The 19,584-nt window shown below is 41.1% G+C and overlaps 1 protein-coding gene across 1 annotated transcript; it reads right to left on the bottom strand.

The window, feature by feature from the left end:
* Nucleotides 1-15,807: 15,807 nt before the first annotated feature.
* Nucleotides 15,808-18,659, bottom strand: LOC107812255 (thiohydroximate-O-sulfate sulfur/sulfate-lyase (nitrile-forming) NSP5). Its single transcript, XM_016637315.2, has 2 exons — nucleotides 18,417-18,659; nucleotides 15,808-16,922 (listed from the first exon to the last, which is right to left on the bottom strand). Exons 1-2 carry the CDS (start codon nucleotides 18,447-18,449, stop codon nucleotides 15,981-15,983), a joined length of 975 nt encoding a protein of 324 aa, XP_016492801.2. The 5' UTR covers nucleotides 18,450-18,659; the 3' UTR covers nucleotides 15,808-15,980.
* Nucleotides 18,660-19,584: the final 925 nt, after the last annotated feature.

The following is a 19,584-nucleotide window of genomic DNA, read 5'->3' as shown; positions in this document are numbered from 1 at the left end:
ATAAAACTGTACAGGTTATAACTAGTATCATTTATAATTCGAGCATATTTTACCTCGCCGAGATTAGTTACGATACTTGTTGAGAACATCGGGTCGATTATATTGATACTACACTCTACACTTAATTGTGCAGATCCAGATGTGGGGACCAGTTATCCAGCAGTAGATTTTCATTATTGGACTGAGCATCGAGAGGCGAGGCAGAGTTGCATCCTTGGCCGCAGTTTTGACTTGTCTTTTCTTATGTACTATTGTTTCAGTTCAAACAATATTGTTATTTAGTTTTTTTTCTAGATTCTAGACCTGTACTCCGTTGTAGAGCTCGTGACTCTGTATTTACTAGTTTCTGGGAGATGTATCTTATATTTGCAGTATTTTATTACATTGAGGTTTCACACTTATGTTATTTCTATTAGCAAAGTTTGTTGTTAAGTTTCGGCTTGCTTAGCCGGTGTGTTAGGCGCCATCACGATTGGTTGGTATTTTGGGTTGTGACACGTTCTTTGCACGTGATCCCCTATTAGGTGTAAAATTTAATCTGTAACAAATAGAAAAAAATAGTTAATAGTCATCATATAATAATTAGAGTATACGACAAATCAAATAAATAAAAATTAAGATAAGAAGATATGGTTTATCACAATAGATATTTTTATGCTACCATATAAGTAAGCGAGATGTAGCATTAATACTCTCTCTCTCTCTATCTATCTCATTCTACAATCGTCATGACACTCTTTTTATAAGGATGTCAAAATTTTCGAAACTTGTAATAAATATAAGGTAGTAAGGGATAATAAAGATTACTAGTTATGTTATATTAAAGTTGAGTGATACAAAGAGCAAAGGAAGGAATAAGCAGTGCCCTACGGGAGAGACCTCGTGATGGGTCGCGACAAAAAGAGGATCTGGGGGAAAACTAGTACTAGTGGTGCCAATATCTGGGAAATATAAAAAGGTCACCGGCGAACTTTAATGCGTTCCAACAAGGGCAACGACACCGCATCACAAATGAGAATTCCACCACACTCGAAAATATTAAGTCTTATCGCTTCATCGACCAAGGCATGAACATCCATAGTCCGATTTCCTTTCCTTTGCTGGAATTAAATACTAAACCTCTAAATCGTGCACCGAGAAATCCGCCTTTCAAGTCATTCACTGCCTCGACACTTAGACAAGCACCCTACCATAACACCAACGTTGTGCAATATTAACGTGTGAATATCATAGCAATCCGTGCATAGCCTCACATCGTCTCAATACTCATGAGCCACCCCATACTCTCCTTATGCGCACAATAGCATCTCCAACTGGTACACCCATTCTGCACGGCCTTTTGCGAATCTGAAGTTATTTCTTTCTTTCCTACAATACTGCACCGCATACCCGATGATAACATAGAACATTCCAAGTCCCATTCGTAATCCACTGTGAAAACTCGATCCTTAACCACACAACAGACTCGAAATCCCTAGGCACTGCACTTAGATTCTTAAACCCACTAGGACCGTTGTTGAGAGTCATCCACTCTAACCTGTTCTCAAATATAATCAAACTCCCACGTGCTGCTAGCACAAGAACACCCTCTCAGAGAAGCAACCGGCTGAATTCTTTTCCCTGTACATCACATCGACAAGAAGCATAAACTCTAAGTCTTCCCAAAAACCTAAACATGAATCAATAAGGCCAAATGGAGCACACATCCATCAAGTTCTTTGCCCGGATTACCCCTGATATTTTTTTATTTTATTTTTCTTAGTCGTAATAACCCACCAATGCACCGATAACCAGAACCTGCCTATTCGATATCGAGTTCACTCATACCAAAATTACTCAAATACGATACAAAATTTCCCATCAAAATCACAAAATTCGGCCTAGGGATTTTTTCACCCTTTTTCATAAATTTCACAACCCAAATCCTTAATTAAAGGAAGAATAAATGATATCTTAGTGTGAATTAATCAAAAATAAGTCAAGAATCCTTACCCAAATATTTTCTCTAAAAAACCCTCGAAATTTAGCCTCAATCCGAACTTTCTTGGTTCAAAAATGAAGAATGAAATTAAACCCTCGTAATTGGCCTTTGTCTGCCTACCGATTTCGCTTCTACGAGTCCTTAGCCGCATCTGCGGCTCCGCACCTGCGAAAATTCCATCGCACTTAGGCCACAAGATCTCGCTTCTACGGCACCCTAAGCGCACCTGCACGTGCGCTTCTGCGAAGGGACAGTCGCATCTGCGCTCCCGCTTCTGTGCATGCGCTCCTGCGGACCTCGTCTGCATCTGCGATCAATAGGCCTCCCTGACTTTTTCGCTTCTGCGCTCATTCTTCCGCAGAAGCAACTCCGCTTTTGCGGCCTTCACGTCGCACCTACGACCATAGGTCACTTCTTTCAGCCCAGCATCTGCGCCCAATTGCTCACTTCTGCGAGCTCGCACCTACGGTCAATCTTGCGCAGGTGCGATTGCACCAGAACTGGTGCACTTCAGCCATTCTCACAAGTCCAAATTTATTCTACTAACCACCCGTAATCCACCCGAGGCCCTCGAGACCTCAACCAAATATACCAGCCTGTCCTAAAATATCATACAAACTTAGTCGAGCCTTTAAATCACATCGAACAATGCTAAAACACGAATCGTGCATCGATTCAAGCCTAATGAACATTAAAACTCCAAACCTCTACATCCGACGTCGGAACCTATCAAATCAAGTCCGATTGACCTTCAATTTTGTACACAAGTCATAATTGACATTACGGACCTACTCCCACTTCCGAAATTAGAATCCAACCCCGATATCAATTAACTCCACTCCGGTCAAACTTTCCAAAAATCATCCAATTTCTAACTTTTGCCAATTGACGTCGAAATGACTTACCGACCTCCAAATCAACATCCCGACACGCTCCTAAGATCAAAATCATCATACGAACCTGTTGGAACTTTCAAATCCATATTCCGGGGTCATTTACTAAAAAGTCAACCCTTAGTCAATTCTTCCAACTCAACGCTTCCGTAATTAGAATTTTTCATCCGAATCAACTCCGAGCTTCCCGAAATTCAATTTCGACCACACCTACAAGTCATAATATCTGAAGTGAAACTACTCAAGGCCTCAAACCGCCGAATGATGCGCTAGAGCTCAAAACGACCGATCGGGTCATTATAAATAAGTTGATTAAATCTCTTAATTTATAAATCCATGAAATTAGTCGTTCTATCATTCACACTCCTACGGGTGAAATTCAAAAATAGCCAATTTTACAAGTGGTAATTGAAAAATAGCCGGAGTTTCAAAAGTAATTGAAATTTAGCCACTTTTCATGTAAAGATAAATATGAACGATAACACTGATCAAAATCTAGAAAATATTCCAGCATAATATACTGGAGTTCGAATTTTTTACATGTAAACTTCCAGCATAATATACTGGAGTTCCAACGTAATATACTAGAGTTCCAACATAATATAATGGAAGTTCATACACAAGTGCTCCAATCTCCAGTATATTATGCTGGAACTTTCCGTGTGCTGGAGTTTCAGCATAATGTGCTGGAAGTTCATACACAGGTGCGCCAATCTCCAGTATATTATGCTGGAACTTTTCGTGTGCTGGAGTTCCAGCATAATATGCTGGAAATTCATACACAAGTGCACCAATCTCTAGTATATTATGGTGAAATTTTTCGTGTTGCAGCAAAATAGTGACTATTTTCAATGACTTTACAAACGATGGCTATTTTTTAATTATCAATTCGAAAACTGGGTAACCCGTGCTATTTTCACCACTTACAGTACGTGGCCTTTGAAGCCCTCCTTGTAAACGAAAATGCCATGGATCCAATCGAAATATAATCATGCAAACTGTATTTTGGCAATAGTAGTAGTATTCTTAATACATGGGCTATTAAACGCATCACAAGTCACACTAATACTTTCTGTTATCCAATAGCCTATATTGCAACATGCCAACATCTCTGTTTACTTCTAAAAGAATTGAAGTAACAAAATCTTAAATTGTTCTTCATATGCGTTCCTTTCAAAAGAAAGAGGTGTCGACTTATGGGCAAAATAATTGAGAAAAATTAGGTCCTGCTTTAAATAATAACAATCAAATACTCCATAATTGAATTGAGAGTTGAAACCAATTTGAATAGTACAATTAAAAGGTCTTCCAGTATCATGTTTTCTTAATTTTACTTCCAAAAGAAAATTCCATGAAAGTAGGGCACGCCACTGATGCTCTTCACAGATTGTGTAAGCAAATAAGAGCAATGACAGTTTAGGCCCAAATTGCTAACACAGGATACTAAATGTAAGTGCTTCAAAATCTCAAACTCTCTTTTAACAAGAAAAGGGATACCGACAAAGTGCAACTACTATTGGAAAGTTTTTTATTCTTTTCACAATCTGTTAACACGCAACACCAAAAAATTGCCACAAACAGCAAATTAAAGATACTTTTCACACAGTGTTTTATATTGAGGCAATCAACAACTAGGTACAAACAACGCTTGCTCTGCTATCATTGTAGATTAAACAGTAACAGGGACATTGTATATGGTCAAAACTGAGCTTGTCCATCGTATGATTAATTGAAACTAGAACATGATAGACCAAGGTTCAACTTTGTCTGATATCGAGCCGTGATGCGAAATTAAATTGTCAGGCTCGTGACCCAGAGACCGATCAAGATGGAGATCGGCCAAGATCAAGATCGAGCAAAAGAGAGACCGGTCAAGATCGAGAACGACCAAGATCGAGGAAAGCTTATCGAACCAAAAAACAGAAAGCCGAAATATCCGCAATTGAGCGAGAATCTTGGCGGAAATCCCGGCGCGTATCAAGGAGAGGCCAACTAATTAATCTATTATGGGATTCCTTCTGTATTTAGAATTATATTCAAAGTAGAAATTCCCTACTATATAAAAGGGGTCTGATCATTTGTAGAGGGGCATCATTTTTATGCAATAATAAACAACACATTACCTTCCTTAAGCTTCATTCTTTCGTCATTCTGTACATACACTAGAAGAATCCTCACTTGTTTTGAGAGTGATTGAACTTAAGGGACAAGGCTAATTGATTCATGTGGTTAAAGCTAATTGATTCATTTGGTTTGCATTTATCTCTTTTATAGTTAATTTCAGTATTGACATATATATTTTCTTAGTTTGTATCAAGTTATATCACGTATCCTTAAAGCCGCGAATAAATTCAGTTGTTATCCATTTTTAGTTTGGCGTCCACCGTGGAGCTAAGGATAATAGTGGTTATTTGATACAAATCTCTATAAAACACACAATTTTACACTTACTCTTTAAAGTGTCTTTGATTTCAGGCTAAGAATGACGAACTCTCTATTATTACCCCTGCATATCGACAACGGATCGGGCCATCAAGGTGAGAATAACAACGTGATGCCCGGTGATGTAAGGCCACCCGCTGACCCCGTTAAAACTCGGGTTGTGGATCCAATTGACGTTAATTCACATGTGGCCATCGACGCTAATCAGCATACTGGTCCCCAAAACAGCATCCATGGTGGAACCCATCTGCAGCTCGGAATACCCAAAATATCGGAGAAGACGAGATCAGCCTACGAATGATCTTCGAAATGTTGCAAGCTCAACAGGTGGAAATAGCACAGTTGAAGAGCCAAACTCAGGCACTGAGCAGGGCTGAGCCCGGTCCACCCCAAGAAGTCACCCACAGAACAGGGCCAGTTGTGGTAAGGTCAAATGAACAAGAATCGGGGACTAACCTTGAAATTATAAAAATGTTCGAGGAACTGACAAAGCGGATAGAGTCAGGGGAAAAGAAGATCGAAGCAAACGATAAGAAAGTGGAAACTTATAACTCCAGGGTTGATCAGATCCCGGGGGCACCACCAATATTGAAGGGTTTCGATTCCAAAAAGTTCGTACAAAAGCCCTTACCCCCGAGCGTGGCTCCTAAACCGATCCCCAAGATGTTTCGCATGCCCGAGATTATTAAGTATAATGGAACGACCGACCCCAACGAGCATGTCACCTCTTACACGTGTGCCATTAAAGGGAATGATCTAGAGGACGACGAGATCGAATCCGTGTTACTAAAGAAATTCGAGGAAACCTTGTCAAAGGGAGCTATGATATGGTACCACAATTTACCACCTAACTCTATTGATTCTTTTGCTATGCTTGCAGATTCTTTCATAAAGGCACACGCCAGATCCAACAAGGTCGAAACTAGAAAATCGGACCTTTTCAAGGTAAGATAAAAGGACAACAAAATGCTCAGAGAATTTATGTCCTGATTCCAAATGGAACGAATGGACCTACCACCGGTCGCTGACGATTGGGCAGTTCAATCTTTCACCCAAGGACTCAATATTCAAAGTTTGGTGGCTTCACAGCAGTTGAAGCAAAATTTGATAGAATACCCGGTTGTCACGTGGGTCGATGTCCATAATCGGTATCAATCGAACATCAGGGTCGAAGATGACCAACTCGGGGCTCCACCAGGGTCAGTTTACCCTATCAAATCCGTCGATAGAATTAAGAGGGATATCAACCAAGAACCAAGGTCGAATAGGGATCGATATCAGCCATACAATGGAGAGCGTAGAGGCAACGGACCTGGGCGCAATCCTATGCGAAGTGAAAGGAGAAATTATCAAGGCCAGAGCTCTCGAGGATTCATGAGTAAGAATGGTTTCGACAGACATACCGGACCTAAAGAAGCACCACGATTGTCAGAATATAACTTCAATGTCGATGCATCTGCCATCGTATCGGCTATCAGATGCATCAAAAATCCTAAATGGACTCCACCTCTACAAACGGATCCTGCACAAAGAGATCCCAACCAAATACGTAGATATCATGGTACACATGGCCACAGAACGGAGGATTGTCGACAATTGAGAGAAGAAGTAGCCCGGCTATTCAATGACGTGCATCTTTGAGAATTTCTGAGCGACGGAGCTAAGAATCATTTCAGAAATAGGTATTCCAATAAATAGAGTGAACAAGACGAGCCCCAACACGTCATTCATATGATCATCGGAGGGGTTGTTGTTCCTCAAGGACCGATGATAAAATGCACCAAAGTATCAATCACAAGGGAAAAACGGGTTCGACATTACATACCAAAAGGAACTTTATCGTTCGACGAAAAAGACGCAGAAGGAATCATATAGCCCCATAATAATGCACTGGTAATTTCTGTACTCATGAATAAAACTTGAGTTAAACGTGTGTTGATTGATCCAGGTAGTTCGGCCAACATCATTCGATCGAGGGTCGTAGAACAACTCGGCCTACAGGACCAAATCATACCTGCGGCCCGAGTGCTAAACGAATTCAACAAGGCTTGTGAAACTACCAAGGGAGAGATAACATTGCCGGTAAACGTGGTCGGTACCCGTCCGGGAAACCAAGTTTTATATGATCAAAGCGGACATGAGGTGCAATGCCTTGTTCAGGAGACCATGAATCCACAACATGAGGGTCGTGCCCTCGACCCTTCACCAGGTATTAAAATTTCCAACGCCAGAAGGAATAAAGATGGTTTATGGGGAGCAGCCCGCCGCATAGGAGATATTTGTCGTCGATGAGTTAATTCCGATATCAACACTCTCATTGACAAGGGACTCAGGTTCGAAAGCAAGACGGGAAGCCAAATAGCAATCATTGATTCCAACCTCGACAAAATCGGACAAGCAAGAGATTGACGAAAACAGCGATTACGGGGTTCCTCGGTCATTCATAATCCCCGATGATTCCGATGCCACCAAATAGACGGTTGAAAAGCTGGAGCAAATCATACTAATCGAACATCTTCCCGAACGAAAGGTATACCTGGGCACAGGGTTAAATTTCGAGCTCAGGAAAAAACTTATTCAATTTATTATAGCTAACATGGATTATTCGCTTGGTCCCATCTCGACATGACAGTTATCCCACCAGGAATCACCACCCATAAACTAAGCTTAGACCCGAAGTTCTGTCCGATGAAGCAAAAAAGAAGACCCCAGTCCGAGGTCAAACATGCTTTCATCAAAAATGAGGTAACGAAGCTTCTTAAAATAGGGTGCATCCGTGAAATAAAATATCCTGAATGGTTAGCAAATGTAGTGGTAGTCCCTAAGAAAGAAAACAAGCTTAGAATGTATGTAGATTACAAAGATCTAAATAAAGCATGCCCTAAGGATTCTTTTCCTTTGCCTAATATCGATCGCATGATCGATGCCGCGGCCGACCACGAGATCCTCAGTTTTCTCGATACCTATTCCGTTTACAACCAAATACGGATGAACCCGGATGATCAGGAAAAGACCTCGTTCATCACTAAATATGGTACCTACTGCTATAATTTTGGATTAAAAAATGCTGGTGCCACTTATAAACGCTTAGTAAATCGGATGTTCGAAGAACAAATAGGGAAATCTATGAAAGTTTACATTGATGACATGCTAGTTAAGTCCCTACGAGCAGAGGACCATTTGAAGCACTTGCAGGAAACTCTCAGTATATTGAAGAAATTCAACATGAAGCTGAACTCAGAAAAATGTGCATTCGGGGTTGGGTCAGGCAAATTTCTCGGATTCATGGTATCCAACCGAGGAATCAAGATTAACCCCGACAAGATTGAAGCTATCGATGGCATCACGGTAGTAGACAGTGCAAAGGCTGTACAGAGGTTGACCGGGCGCATGGCCGCCCTGGGGCGATTCATTTTGAGGTCCTCCAATAAGGGCCACCGATTTTTCTCGTTGCTAAAGAAGAAAAATCACATCACATGGACCCCGGAATGCCAGTAAGCCTTGGAAGAGCTTAAACGGTACTTATCGAGCCCGTCGCGGCTTCACATATCGAGGGCAAACGAACAGCTTTACTTGTATATGGCAGTATCGGAGGTAGCGGTAAATGAAGTGCTAGTCCGAGAATACGCAATTTTCTATTTATTATGTTAGCCTGACATTAGGTGAGGCCGAAACTAGATATCCCCACCTAGTAAAATTGGCGCTCGCTTCGATAAGCGCTACTAGGAAACTAAAACCATACTTTCAATGTCACCCAATATATGTTGTAACAACTTATCCACTTAGAAATATTTTGCATAAACCTGAGCTTTCGGGACGGTTGGCCAAATGGGCCGTAGAAATCAGCAGATATGAAATTTAATATCGACCTCGAACAGCCATTAAGTCTCAAATTTTGGCAGACTTCGTGGCTGACTTCACGCCGGCCCTAGTACCTGGGGTCGAAAGAGAACTATTGATAAAATCGGGTATGTCTTCGGGAATCCGGACCCTCTTCATTGACAGTGCTTCGAACGCAAAAGGGTCCGAACTCGGCATCATACTAAAACCACCCACAGGCATCGTGGTTAGACAATCTATTAGAACTGTAAAATTGACTAACAACGAGGCCGAATATGAGGCTATAATCGCAGGTCTCGAACTAGCCAAAGGCTTGGGAGCATAGGTGATCAAAGCCAATTACGGCTCCCTCCTTGTGGTGAATCAGGTTAACGGAACCTTCGAAGTTAGGGAAGAATGAATGCAAAGATACCTAGATAAGTTACAAGTAACTTTGCACTGATTTAAGGAGTGGACTTTGCAACATGTGCCTCGAGATCAGAATAGTGAGGTTGATGCCCTCGCAAACTTAGGGTCATCGATCGACGAGCTCGATTCGGGGGTCGTCATGCAACTCATGAGGTCAGTAGTCGAAGAAGGCCACGCTGAGATAAGTTCCACAAGCTTGACCTGGGATTCGAGAAATAAATACATAGAGTATTTGAAATCCGGAAGGCTTCCCTCAGATCCAAAAGAATCGAGGGCCCTGCGCACAAAGGCAGCACGATACACCTTGGCCGAAAATGGAACCTTGTTCAGAAGAATATTCGATGGTCCATTAGCAATATGTCTGGGACCAGGAGCCACTGAGTATGTTCTGAGGGAAGTTCACGAGGGCACTTGCGAAAATCACGCGATGAATGGGGGACAACTACCGAGCGATTGGAACATATCTCAACTAAAACAGTACTACTGCTAACGTACGCCCCTTTTCCATCCCTTTTTCTATTTTTGATTAACACTTGCAGGTGGTCGACTAGAACGATGATGGATTTTTCAGCAAACAGCATGAAGTCTTTAGGTCTAAAAGCGCGTGTTGCACTCTTTTTCCCTCAGACTGATTTTGTCCCAAATGGGTTTTTTCAGTGAGGTTTTTGATGAGGCAACGATGAATCGTGCTAACTTAGAATCAAGCCCGATTACGAATCGGCATCAAAGCTCCATTCAACAATATCTGAGGTTCTTTTGCAATCAACCTCGAATACTGGGGGGCTACCCTTGGATATGCGTTATCTTTGAATATCAACTCTAGAGAGGAAACTACTTCATAAAGGGAGAGTCTTGATAGATAGGATTTATTGTAAGGGTCAAACGGTCAAAACGAATCATGCCCACATAGATTGCCCGAGCCCTGTTTCGAACGAGAATAAAGAGAAGTACGTTCCTTACAAACATCTTATGCTTTAAAGAGAAATCATAAAGAGCCTCGTACTTTCGAAAATATCTTCTCTCTTTACATCTCTTAAAAGAGCTTCGTACTTCTGAAAATAAACGAGCCCAAGGGCAATACTTAACCGAAATACGACGCGATTTCTCCCTCACTCGGGGACTGTCGTCTGACTCAAAAAACCAAGTCATCGGGCCTCGAGAGCAAAGACCTAATAGGCAACGTCCCGATTTCTAAAGGTCACGACTACCCCCACTCGGAAACTATTATCTCAGGCAAGCTCGGATAAAATAGGAAAACAAGCCCAATGGGTAGCTCCCGACCTAAAAGGCTACGTCCAATTTAACACGGCTCAGAGACGTCTAAAATCTATAACAAAAATAGGCCTTCAAAAAAAAGAAATCCTTCACAACCGGTTCTAAAAGCTACCCTCGGCAAAGTCTCAAACTTAAGATATTTTCAGAGAAAAACTTTGGTAACATCGAACCCCAATAACGCCTTAGCCCAGAAAGGCAGTAAAGGCAAGGTTTGTTCGAACCCTCGAGCACAACCTTATTGTTTCATGCTAAGGCATTTCAATCTTTGTAAATACAAATAACAAATCAAAGGAAAAATGTGACAGCCGAAAGGGAAAGAAAAGCCTTATATTTATACAATAGTTTTGTACAAAGACCGAATCATCCTAACACAAAATTTTACAATGGCCAAAAACGCCCTCGGAGAAAATGCAAAAGATAAAAAGTCCTAAGTGGCTTGGTCTTCATCGGAGGTTGTATCTCCACCCTCGAGATTTTCTCCATCTTCGGATTCACTTGAGCTCTTAGAATCATCCTCAGGGAAGGCCAGCCTCCGGGCCCTGGCTTCCTCTGCTTTGGCATGTTCGAGATCAACCATAATATCGAAACCCTGGGCATGAACTCCCTCGAGGGATTCCCTTAGAGATTGCCATTTTGCATGATCCACCATGCCATTGGCCTTGGTCTGGATGGCCTCGATATCGACCTTAAACTGGGCCACTTTAGCATCAGTTTTTTTATTGGCCGCTGTCACCTCGGATCTGGCCATGACTACCTCAGATCTGGCCACTTCGAGTTCATTGGCCAAGCTGGTTTTATCATAAACAGCCAAATCGAACCGAGACTCGAGCTCCTCAATTTTCTCGACCTGCACTGAGGCCTTCTCTTTTTCAGCTTGGATCTGGGTCTCGGCCGACTCCAATTACACTTGGACGGATATATTTTTCGAGGCTAAGATGTCCATGTTCTTTTTAAAATCTTCAGCCTCGGCCTGTATCCCATCTACCTGCGTCTGGAGCCGTCTGATTTGTTCGAGCCTCTGCCGGACCTGCAGAATCGGATCGTTAGTAGTTATCTCCAATTCATCTTCACTATCGTGAAGAACTCGGAATACCTGCTCGGCCATCTCGGCATGCTTATCCCGTGTCGTCACTAAATTGGCCTGAAGCTTCTCACTGAGAAGCTTGTAAGTATCATTTTTCTCAGTGAGGTCCCGAACCTCAGCCTTGTGCTCCTCCCTGATTCAGAGGAAAGCCTCATGATGCAACACTAAAGCCTGCAAATAAGAAAGAAGATGTTAAAATTATCTACAACTCCAAAGTTTAAAAGGAATAATGAGTGACTCTCAAAGTTACCCGATTCAGAGCATGCTGGGCCTCATTAAACAAACAAGCAGCTCTCACCGCGTTCATCATGGCTTGATCTTCCTCGGTCACCAAGGATTGAAGGTAGCTAGCAATCCCCACGGGGGGAGAGAAAATCCAGGCATCCTCCGGGATAGAAAGCACTATATTCCGCCTACGGTCGGGGTTAACACTTGGGACTGGGAATCGATCCACTAGTTTTAGGCTCGATGAAGAACTGGTAGCGCCCGATGACGGTACTTTTTTCGGTACCGATAAACCACCAAACCCGGTGGCATCCCCCGAGGTAGCAGACTCAAACCCATCTAAGAAGCCATGGATACCAGTCGCCCCCTGAATACCTTCGTAAGAGCGACCTTCCAATGTATAGGCCTCGCGGATCATAGCGTCCAAAATCTGAGGGGATCCAGAAATATCGATCAGTCCGAGCTCGTCCCTCGGGATATCTTCTGCTGCCTTGGAAGCCTCGACCCCGGTCTCTCTCTCGACCATCTCAACTTGGGACAGAGTGGCCTCAACTCTTTCTGGTTCAAGAATTATGGCCAAAGCTCCCTTATCAACCTGCGCCGATTCGGAGGATTTTTGTATCAAAACATTAGCCCGCACAAGGACTACTAGTTTGTTTTCCTCTTCTCCTTATTCGGGCCCATCCCTTAATCGGCGGATCAAGTCCGAAGGTATAGCACTGAATCCCCCTTGGGCTTGCGAGACTTCCTCGCCGGTTTTTTTCTTTTCCGAGCACGGAGAACTCGGAGCCCCTTTTCTCTTCTTCTCTTTGACCTGCTTCGGAGTAGGTGGAAGGACTTCTTCGTCACCAGATGGGGGCCTCATGGCAACGTCCTTCCCGAGGCCTACAAAAAAAAGAAGGGGAGTAAGCAAGAGAAGAAGATCGAACGATAACCGTTCTAAGAAAGAAACTTACAATGTTTACGGGCCTCCCATCGACCCTTTGATAATTCCATCCAAGCACGCTCGGAGTATGTTCTTTGCAACACTAGGCCCTCTACCCATTACTTAAGTTCCGAAATCGGTTTCGGCATCTGGGCCACAGCTGTAACAACATAGAAAAAGTAGATAAGGAAAGAAAATAAAGAGCAAAACCACAAAATTGAACGTTCAAAGGAAATACTACTCACGATTCATATTCTATTTCTCAGGAAACGACATGTCTTCGGCAGGGATTAGGTCGGAAGTCCTTATTCGGACAAATCAGCCCATTCAACCTCGGTCACGAGTCTCGTCTATGCTCGAGAAGGGGGCTTTGCTGGCTCGTCGAGCAAGTTTGATCAGCCCTCCTCGATAGAGTCGGGGACTGTAAAGGCGCATAAGGTGATCGGTGGTGAAAAGAAACCCTCAATTTTGCTCGAGAAGAATCGGAGGAGAATCACTATTCTCCAAAAAGAAGGATGGATCTGGCCAAAGGGTCATGTCATATCTCTTGCAGAAGGCGACGATGACAGGATCTAAGGGACCCAACGTGAAGGAGTAAGTGTAAACACTTAGAACCCTCCACATGGGTAGTGATCGATTCCTCGATCGAAGGTACCATACATGCTTTTCGCCCCAGTTGCATTGCATTTTAACTTTCTCAAGGAGTTTCTCTGTGATTGAACACATATACCTCGAGATCGGCTCACATCGGCCCGGTACCGAGGAGGCTTTTTCGACCTTAAAATCGATGACGGTTGGGCACCCTATAGGAACGAATTCCTCAAGGTGGGGCTCCGCCGCATCCTCACCACCGGCGGGTTGTGATGAAGAAGCGGCCTCTTTTTGCGGCACTGTTTTGAAGGTTTTCATCATTGATGAACAAAAGAAAAGAGAATTAGGATGATATGTGGTTTAATTAGAGTTTTAGAAATTTGGGTGTGAAAATTATGAAGCAAAAGGATTTTCTGAAAAATAAGCAAGAGTTGAAAGAGCTTTGAGTGTAAAGTTTGGAATGAGAAAGGATAAGATTCTTATAGGTTGCTGGTGACGGTTCAGAACCAGTAATGGCCTACCAGTGATTGACAGACATTTAATGCCTTGGTAACTGAACCGACGGGACATTTTTGTCGCGTACGTCATAATCGGGCTTGTCGTTGACGTCATTACCCATCAAGCCGGAGTTCGAAAATTCATATCGTTTCTCGGCATTTTATTTCCAAGAAACGAGGGGACTATCTGTATACGGTCAAAACTGAGCTTGCCCTTCGTATGATTAATCGAAACTAGAACATGATAGACCAAGGTTCAACCTCGTGTGATACGAAGTTAAATTGTCGGGCTCGTGACCCAGAGACCGATCAAGATCGAGATCGGCCAAGATCGAGACCGATCAAGATCGAGATCGAGCAAAAGAGAGACCGATCAAGATCGAGGAAGCTTATCGAGCCAAAAAATAGAAAGCTGGAATATCCGCAATTGAGCGAGAATCTCGGTAGAAATCCCGGCGCGTATCAAGGAGAGGCCAATTAATTAATCTATCATGGGATTCCTTCTGTATTTAGAATTATATTCAAAGCAGGACTTCCCTACTATATAAAGGGGGTCTGATCATTTGTAGAGGGGCATCATTTTTATGAAATAATAAACAACACATTACCTTCCTTAAGCTTCATTCTTTCGTTATTCTGTACATACACTAGCAGAATCCTCACTTGTTTCGAGGGTGGTTGAACTTAAGGGCCAAGGCTAATTGATTCATTTAGTTTGCATTTATCTCTTTTATAGTTAATTTCAGTATTTACATATATATTTTCTTAGTTTATATCAAGTTATATTACGTATCCTTAGAGCCGCGAATAAATTCAATTGTTATCCATTTTTCGGGTAAACATACATCAACCTGTTAACAACAACGGAAGTTCTTATCCAAGAATTGCTCCAAGCCGACCTCGTCTCTCTCGGAAACTGAGTTCTTGTTCACAAACTAGACGTCTTGCTCTACCAAAATGTTTCTTTTCTTAGAGGGAGAACTGCTTATGCACTTGATTTCTTCTTTTTGCAGGAGGAATATTAAAAACAGAAACAGAGGAAGAATTCCCATATCTCTTAATAACGTGCGGTAAATTTAATCTCTTCTAAACGGGTTGTATCAGTCCACATAGGCGACCCGCGACCCAAACCTAATATCCAACACATACCGATATAGACAACCAGGACGGTTTGTAAAACCCTTTCATGAGCAATTATGAACCATATTGCGTCTACGACTCTAGTCTATCCATTATGTAATACAGAGACTGAAAGCATTAATCACTTGTTCTATAGTTGTGCGATATCTGGGATGTTATGGAGTAAACTCCTGCAGTGGGAAGAGATTCAATGGAATGGCAGCAGCAATTTAGTTGGACTGAAACTCACCGTAGAGGAAGGAACTTAGGGGCTGACATATATTTATTGATTCTTGCAACTGCTGTGTATTACTTATGACATGAAAGAAATTCAAGAATTTTTCAGAACAAGGGGAGAACTGCTGTAAGAGAGCACAGAAAATCATATCTTCCACGGTATTTAAAGTCATTTTGTTTGGATAACGTAACCATGAACTCTTGATAAGGTTAATGAAACTTTAAACTAAACATGAAAAGTTAAAGTTCATTCTCGACATACATAAAGAAGTAATGACCTGCAGTAAGAATTTTCACAACATGGATCCCTTGATTTAAGAAGCCCAATAAACCTTTACAAAAGCATCAATAAACAGTCACAGAACATATTTTTCTTTCCCCCTTTCCCACACAATGCTAACAGCTCAAAAATCATCTTGAAGATTATTTTGTTATTACAACATTCATCACTTCTCATTTCCACTCAAGTCTCCACCAGAGGAGTGAAAAAGAAAATACCACCAAGCCTATCATTGCTAGGTGAATTGCCACCATAAACCAGCAGCCCCTCTTGACCATCTCGTCGGCCGCCGGCGAAGGCGCACCACCCTCGTGGCCCCGGATGGTCACCGGAATCAATCCACCACTTCCAAACTAGTGTCTCCGTGTCAAGGGCATAGACATCACCGGAAAATTTCCCTGCACCTAAGTGACCTAAGTCACTGGGGTCAATTTCCCCACCATAGATAAAAATGTACTTCCCAATCCCAACAGTTGAAAATACACTCCTAGCAGTAGGTGTTTCACCATTTGTCTCCACTTGCACCCACTTTTCTTCAACTGTATCAAAGTAATGCACATCATCAAGTTCATCCCCAGAGAATCCATACACAACCCAGATTTTGCCTAGGACCACAGTCAAACCAGGTCCACCTCTTGGTTTACAATTTTCCCCTGGTAGAGGAAATTTGATCCATTTATTATCAACAACATCATAACACCAAAGATCACTTAATCTTCCAGCATTTCCACAACCACCAAAGACGTATATCCTGCGATCATCAGAAGTCATTGAATGGTAGCTTCGGTGAGGAGGACCCTCATCCCCACTAGACAATAAGGTCCATTTGTTAGTAGTTGTGTCAAAAGAATAGAGCTCATTGAGCTCCTTGTGTTCAACATCTCTGCCACCAAATACATATATTGTTTCCCCTACAGTGGCCATAGTGACACCAACACGAGGTGGAGGGACATCCCCAGCTGCATCTGCCACAGACCATTCTTGGTCATTGAGATCAAACGTGTATAATTTGTTGTCGACAGGGAGACGAGGTGTAAATTCACCCCCAAAGGCATATACCTTTTGTCCTACAATAGTGATGGCATGCGAGCTTCTTGCCCCAGGTCCAGCCCCTTTTACCTCCAGCTGCATTTGAGAGACTATGTTAATGAAATCCGTCAACTAGCCTAAAATTAAATCGAAAGAACAGAACGCCTTACACTACATCTATCTAACAGATTAACCAGACATCACCTTACAAAATTCAAAAGTAGAAATTGGATCGGTGAAACAATCACTATACAGCTTTTTTGATATGTAGAAATCATCAAGAGAAACACTTCATTGTTAAGGCTGAAGTTACATTTTTTATTAATTATTAAACATAAGGCAAGCATGAAGGGCATCCCTCTAACCACATAGTGACTCTAAATGTGCCGTTCCTAAAACATGAAGCTATTTAAGTTCTGGGTATCTCTAAAATTTTGTCCTAGCGAGTAGTCAGGGGTCTATTATTAGAGCTTAAGGGGGGTTTGGTACGACGGAAAATATTTTTCTATTTTTCACTGTTTGATTGCATAAAATAACGTGGAAAATATTTTACTAGATATCACATTTTCCTGAAATTGGAGAAAAATGACTTCCGTAGAAAAAGTTAGGAAAACATTTTTCAAAAACTCCACCTACCATCATATGTAACCCCAACCCCCTCCAACTTCAATTTTCTGTTATTTTCAGTTTTGGTTTTTTTATTTTTCAATTTACAGGTTCGAAATTTTACGAGTTTCAAAGTTATGTGTTCGGAGGTTTATGTGTTTGGAAGTTTGCGGGTTTAGAAATTATCGAGTTTACGGGTTCGAAAGTTTAGCGGTTCAGAAGTTTATAAAATTTGTAGGTTCGGAAGGTTGTTGGTTCGAAAGTTTATAGCTTTATGTTTATTGTATCTAAATTATAATTTATGAATACTCTTAAAATGTTATTTTCCTTAATTTGCGTACCAAACCTTAGAAAATAAGTAAGATTACTACATGTTTCCAAGAAAATATTTTCTTGGAAAATATTTTCTGTTATACCAAACACACCCTTAATCTCATTTTTTTTTTCTGGAGCTTAATCTCATTATTGCTCTCCATTATTGAGGAGATTTGCTTTTCTGGCATCATCCCCGGTAAAAGGCAGGTTAAACTCTAGCTTAACCAACTATATTTGTAGGTTTAATTGTAGTCACATCCAACAGAAACCACCAGAATTACCACCAATTTGTTTGTTTATTGGGTTTTAGCACGAAATCATAAATATATTTTACTAAAGGCTGTCAAGCATCTGTTTCTAACTAATAGTATTTCAGGTGCATAATATTAATCACATAACAAATTTCCTCACGTTCAAAGTACCAGCCTCGAATTTATCAGCATATGAGCTATGTGATGTGATCTCAATTCTCCAAATGGATGGGTCTAGGGACACAAAAAAATAAAAGGAACCACTTAAACAAGAGATGTACATACCCAGCCCAGACACCAGAATTCAAGAAAAAATTACTATAATTTTACTTATTATTCCAAAAGAAGCAGACAGACATGAAAGTAATATATCAGAGAAACTTAAAGAATACATAGGCCAAATAGGGATGTACCAAACCTTGATCCATTTGCCTTGTGTTGTTGCAGCCATCGCTAAACAGAAGCAATTCTACTCTCCTGTCGATTTCTCTTTCTATAAATACACAAAGCTTGAATTTAAAAGACACTTTCATTTGTCTTGTGTCATGGTTTTAGTACTCATCTCTTCAACCACTCCTTAAATTGCCCTTCAAGTTGGAGAACAATCACCAAAAAGCGTGGCACTATTATTATTTGAAAGTTTTCTTTAACTACAATATACATTTCAATTGTACTTTATTATAAATATGCAATATACACTACTTAGAGTTATTTAATATATGAATTTTAGATAAACTAATATTCAAATTCAGACAAAAATTAAATGGCATGATTCTTTTATTCTTTTTTGGAGCGGAGAAAGTACTTTTTGGAAATAAAACAATCATAACCGTATGATCTCTTGGAAAATAAATGCAAGAAATTTCTAGATTCCCGTGAAGGGCATGAATGGGGCCTTTTCTTTTGTAATACAAAAATTAGAGTTGAGAAGTTTGTGATTAATCTAATTAAACGATAACATCACCTATTGAATTACTTTAAGTGACAAGTGGACGTGATTTCAGTTGTCAGGTATTAGGTAATGCTCCCATTCGTTATGTAAAACGGCACTAACTAGTGGTGTACTTTCTAACTTAGAAATAATTGCCTGGTTGTCCTTTATGGGGCAGGTCTTCTAATATGCAGATCAGTTTATAGTTTTTTTTTTTTTTTTTTTTTGTTTAACAGGTTATAGTTTTAAATCCTGAAATCTTAATATGCAATCATAATTTAAAGGCAAAATACATATACGGCTACTTTAACTTGCCCAATATTTTCATCTGGCTACCTGGACTAGGCATGTACCTATTAAATACATTAAATAGCACAATTATGTGTCAATTTAACTTTGTCCGCTCAGTCCTTTTAAAAATACATGTATGTCAAGTAAAACGCGTCCTGCGTGTCAAAACGAACCAACCAACAAATGCCAACTGTTTTTTTCACCATATCAGAATTACTCCTAATCTAAAGGCCTAATGTAAATTACCTGTTCCCAAAATTCACTTCGTTCATCTCAACCAGTTAAAAAAACCCTAAACTTATTTCTTCTCTCTTCTATTCACGATCGATTACCCTTTCTTCTTTGATTTCGTTCTTTAATTTTC

This window comes from Nicotiana tabacum, chromosome 13 (genome assembly GCF_000715075.1).
Source record: "Nicotiana tabacum cultivar K326 chromosome 13, ASM71507v2, whole genome shotgun sequence".
Taxonomy (NCBI): Eukaryota; Viridiplantae; Streptophyta; class Magnoliopsida; order Solanales; family Solanaceae; genus Nicotiana; species Nicotiana tabacum.
The sequence above is the reverse complement of the archived record's forward strand: the minus strand, read 5'-3'. Positions and strand labels throughout refer to the sequence as shown.

What these genes read in the sequence shown, in the direction of transcription:
- LOC107812255 (XM_016637315.2), bottom strand. Translation starts at nt 18,449, where the DNA reads ATGGCTGCAACAACACAAGGCAAATGGATCAAG. An exon ending in CACAAGGCAAATGGATCAAG is followed by an intron (nt 16,923 to 18,416) that starts GTTTGGTACATC and finishes TCTCAAATGCAG; the next exon opens with CTGGAGGTAAAAGGGGCTGG.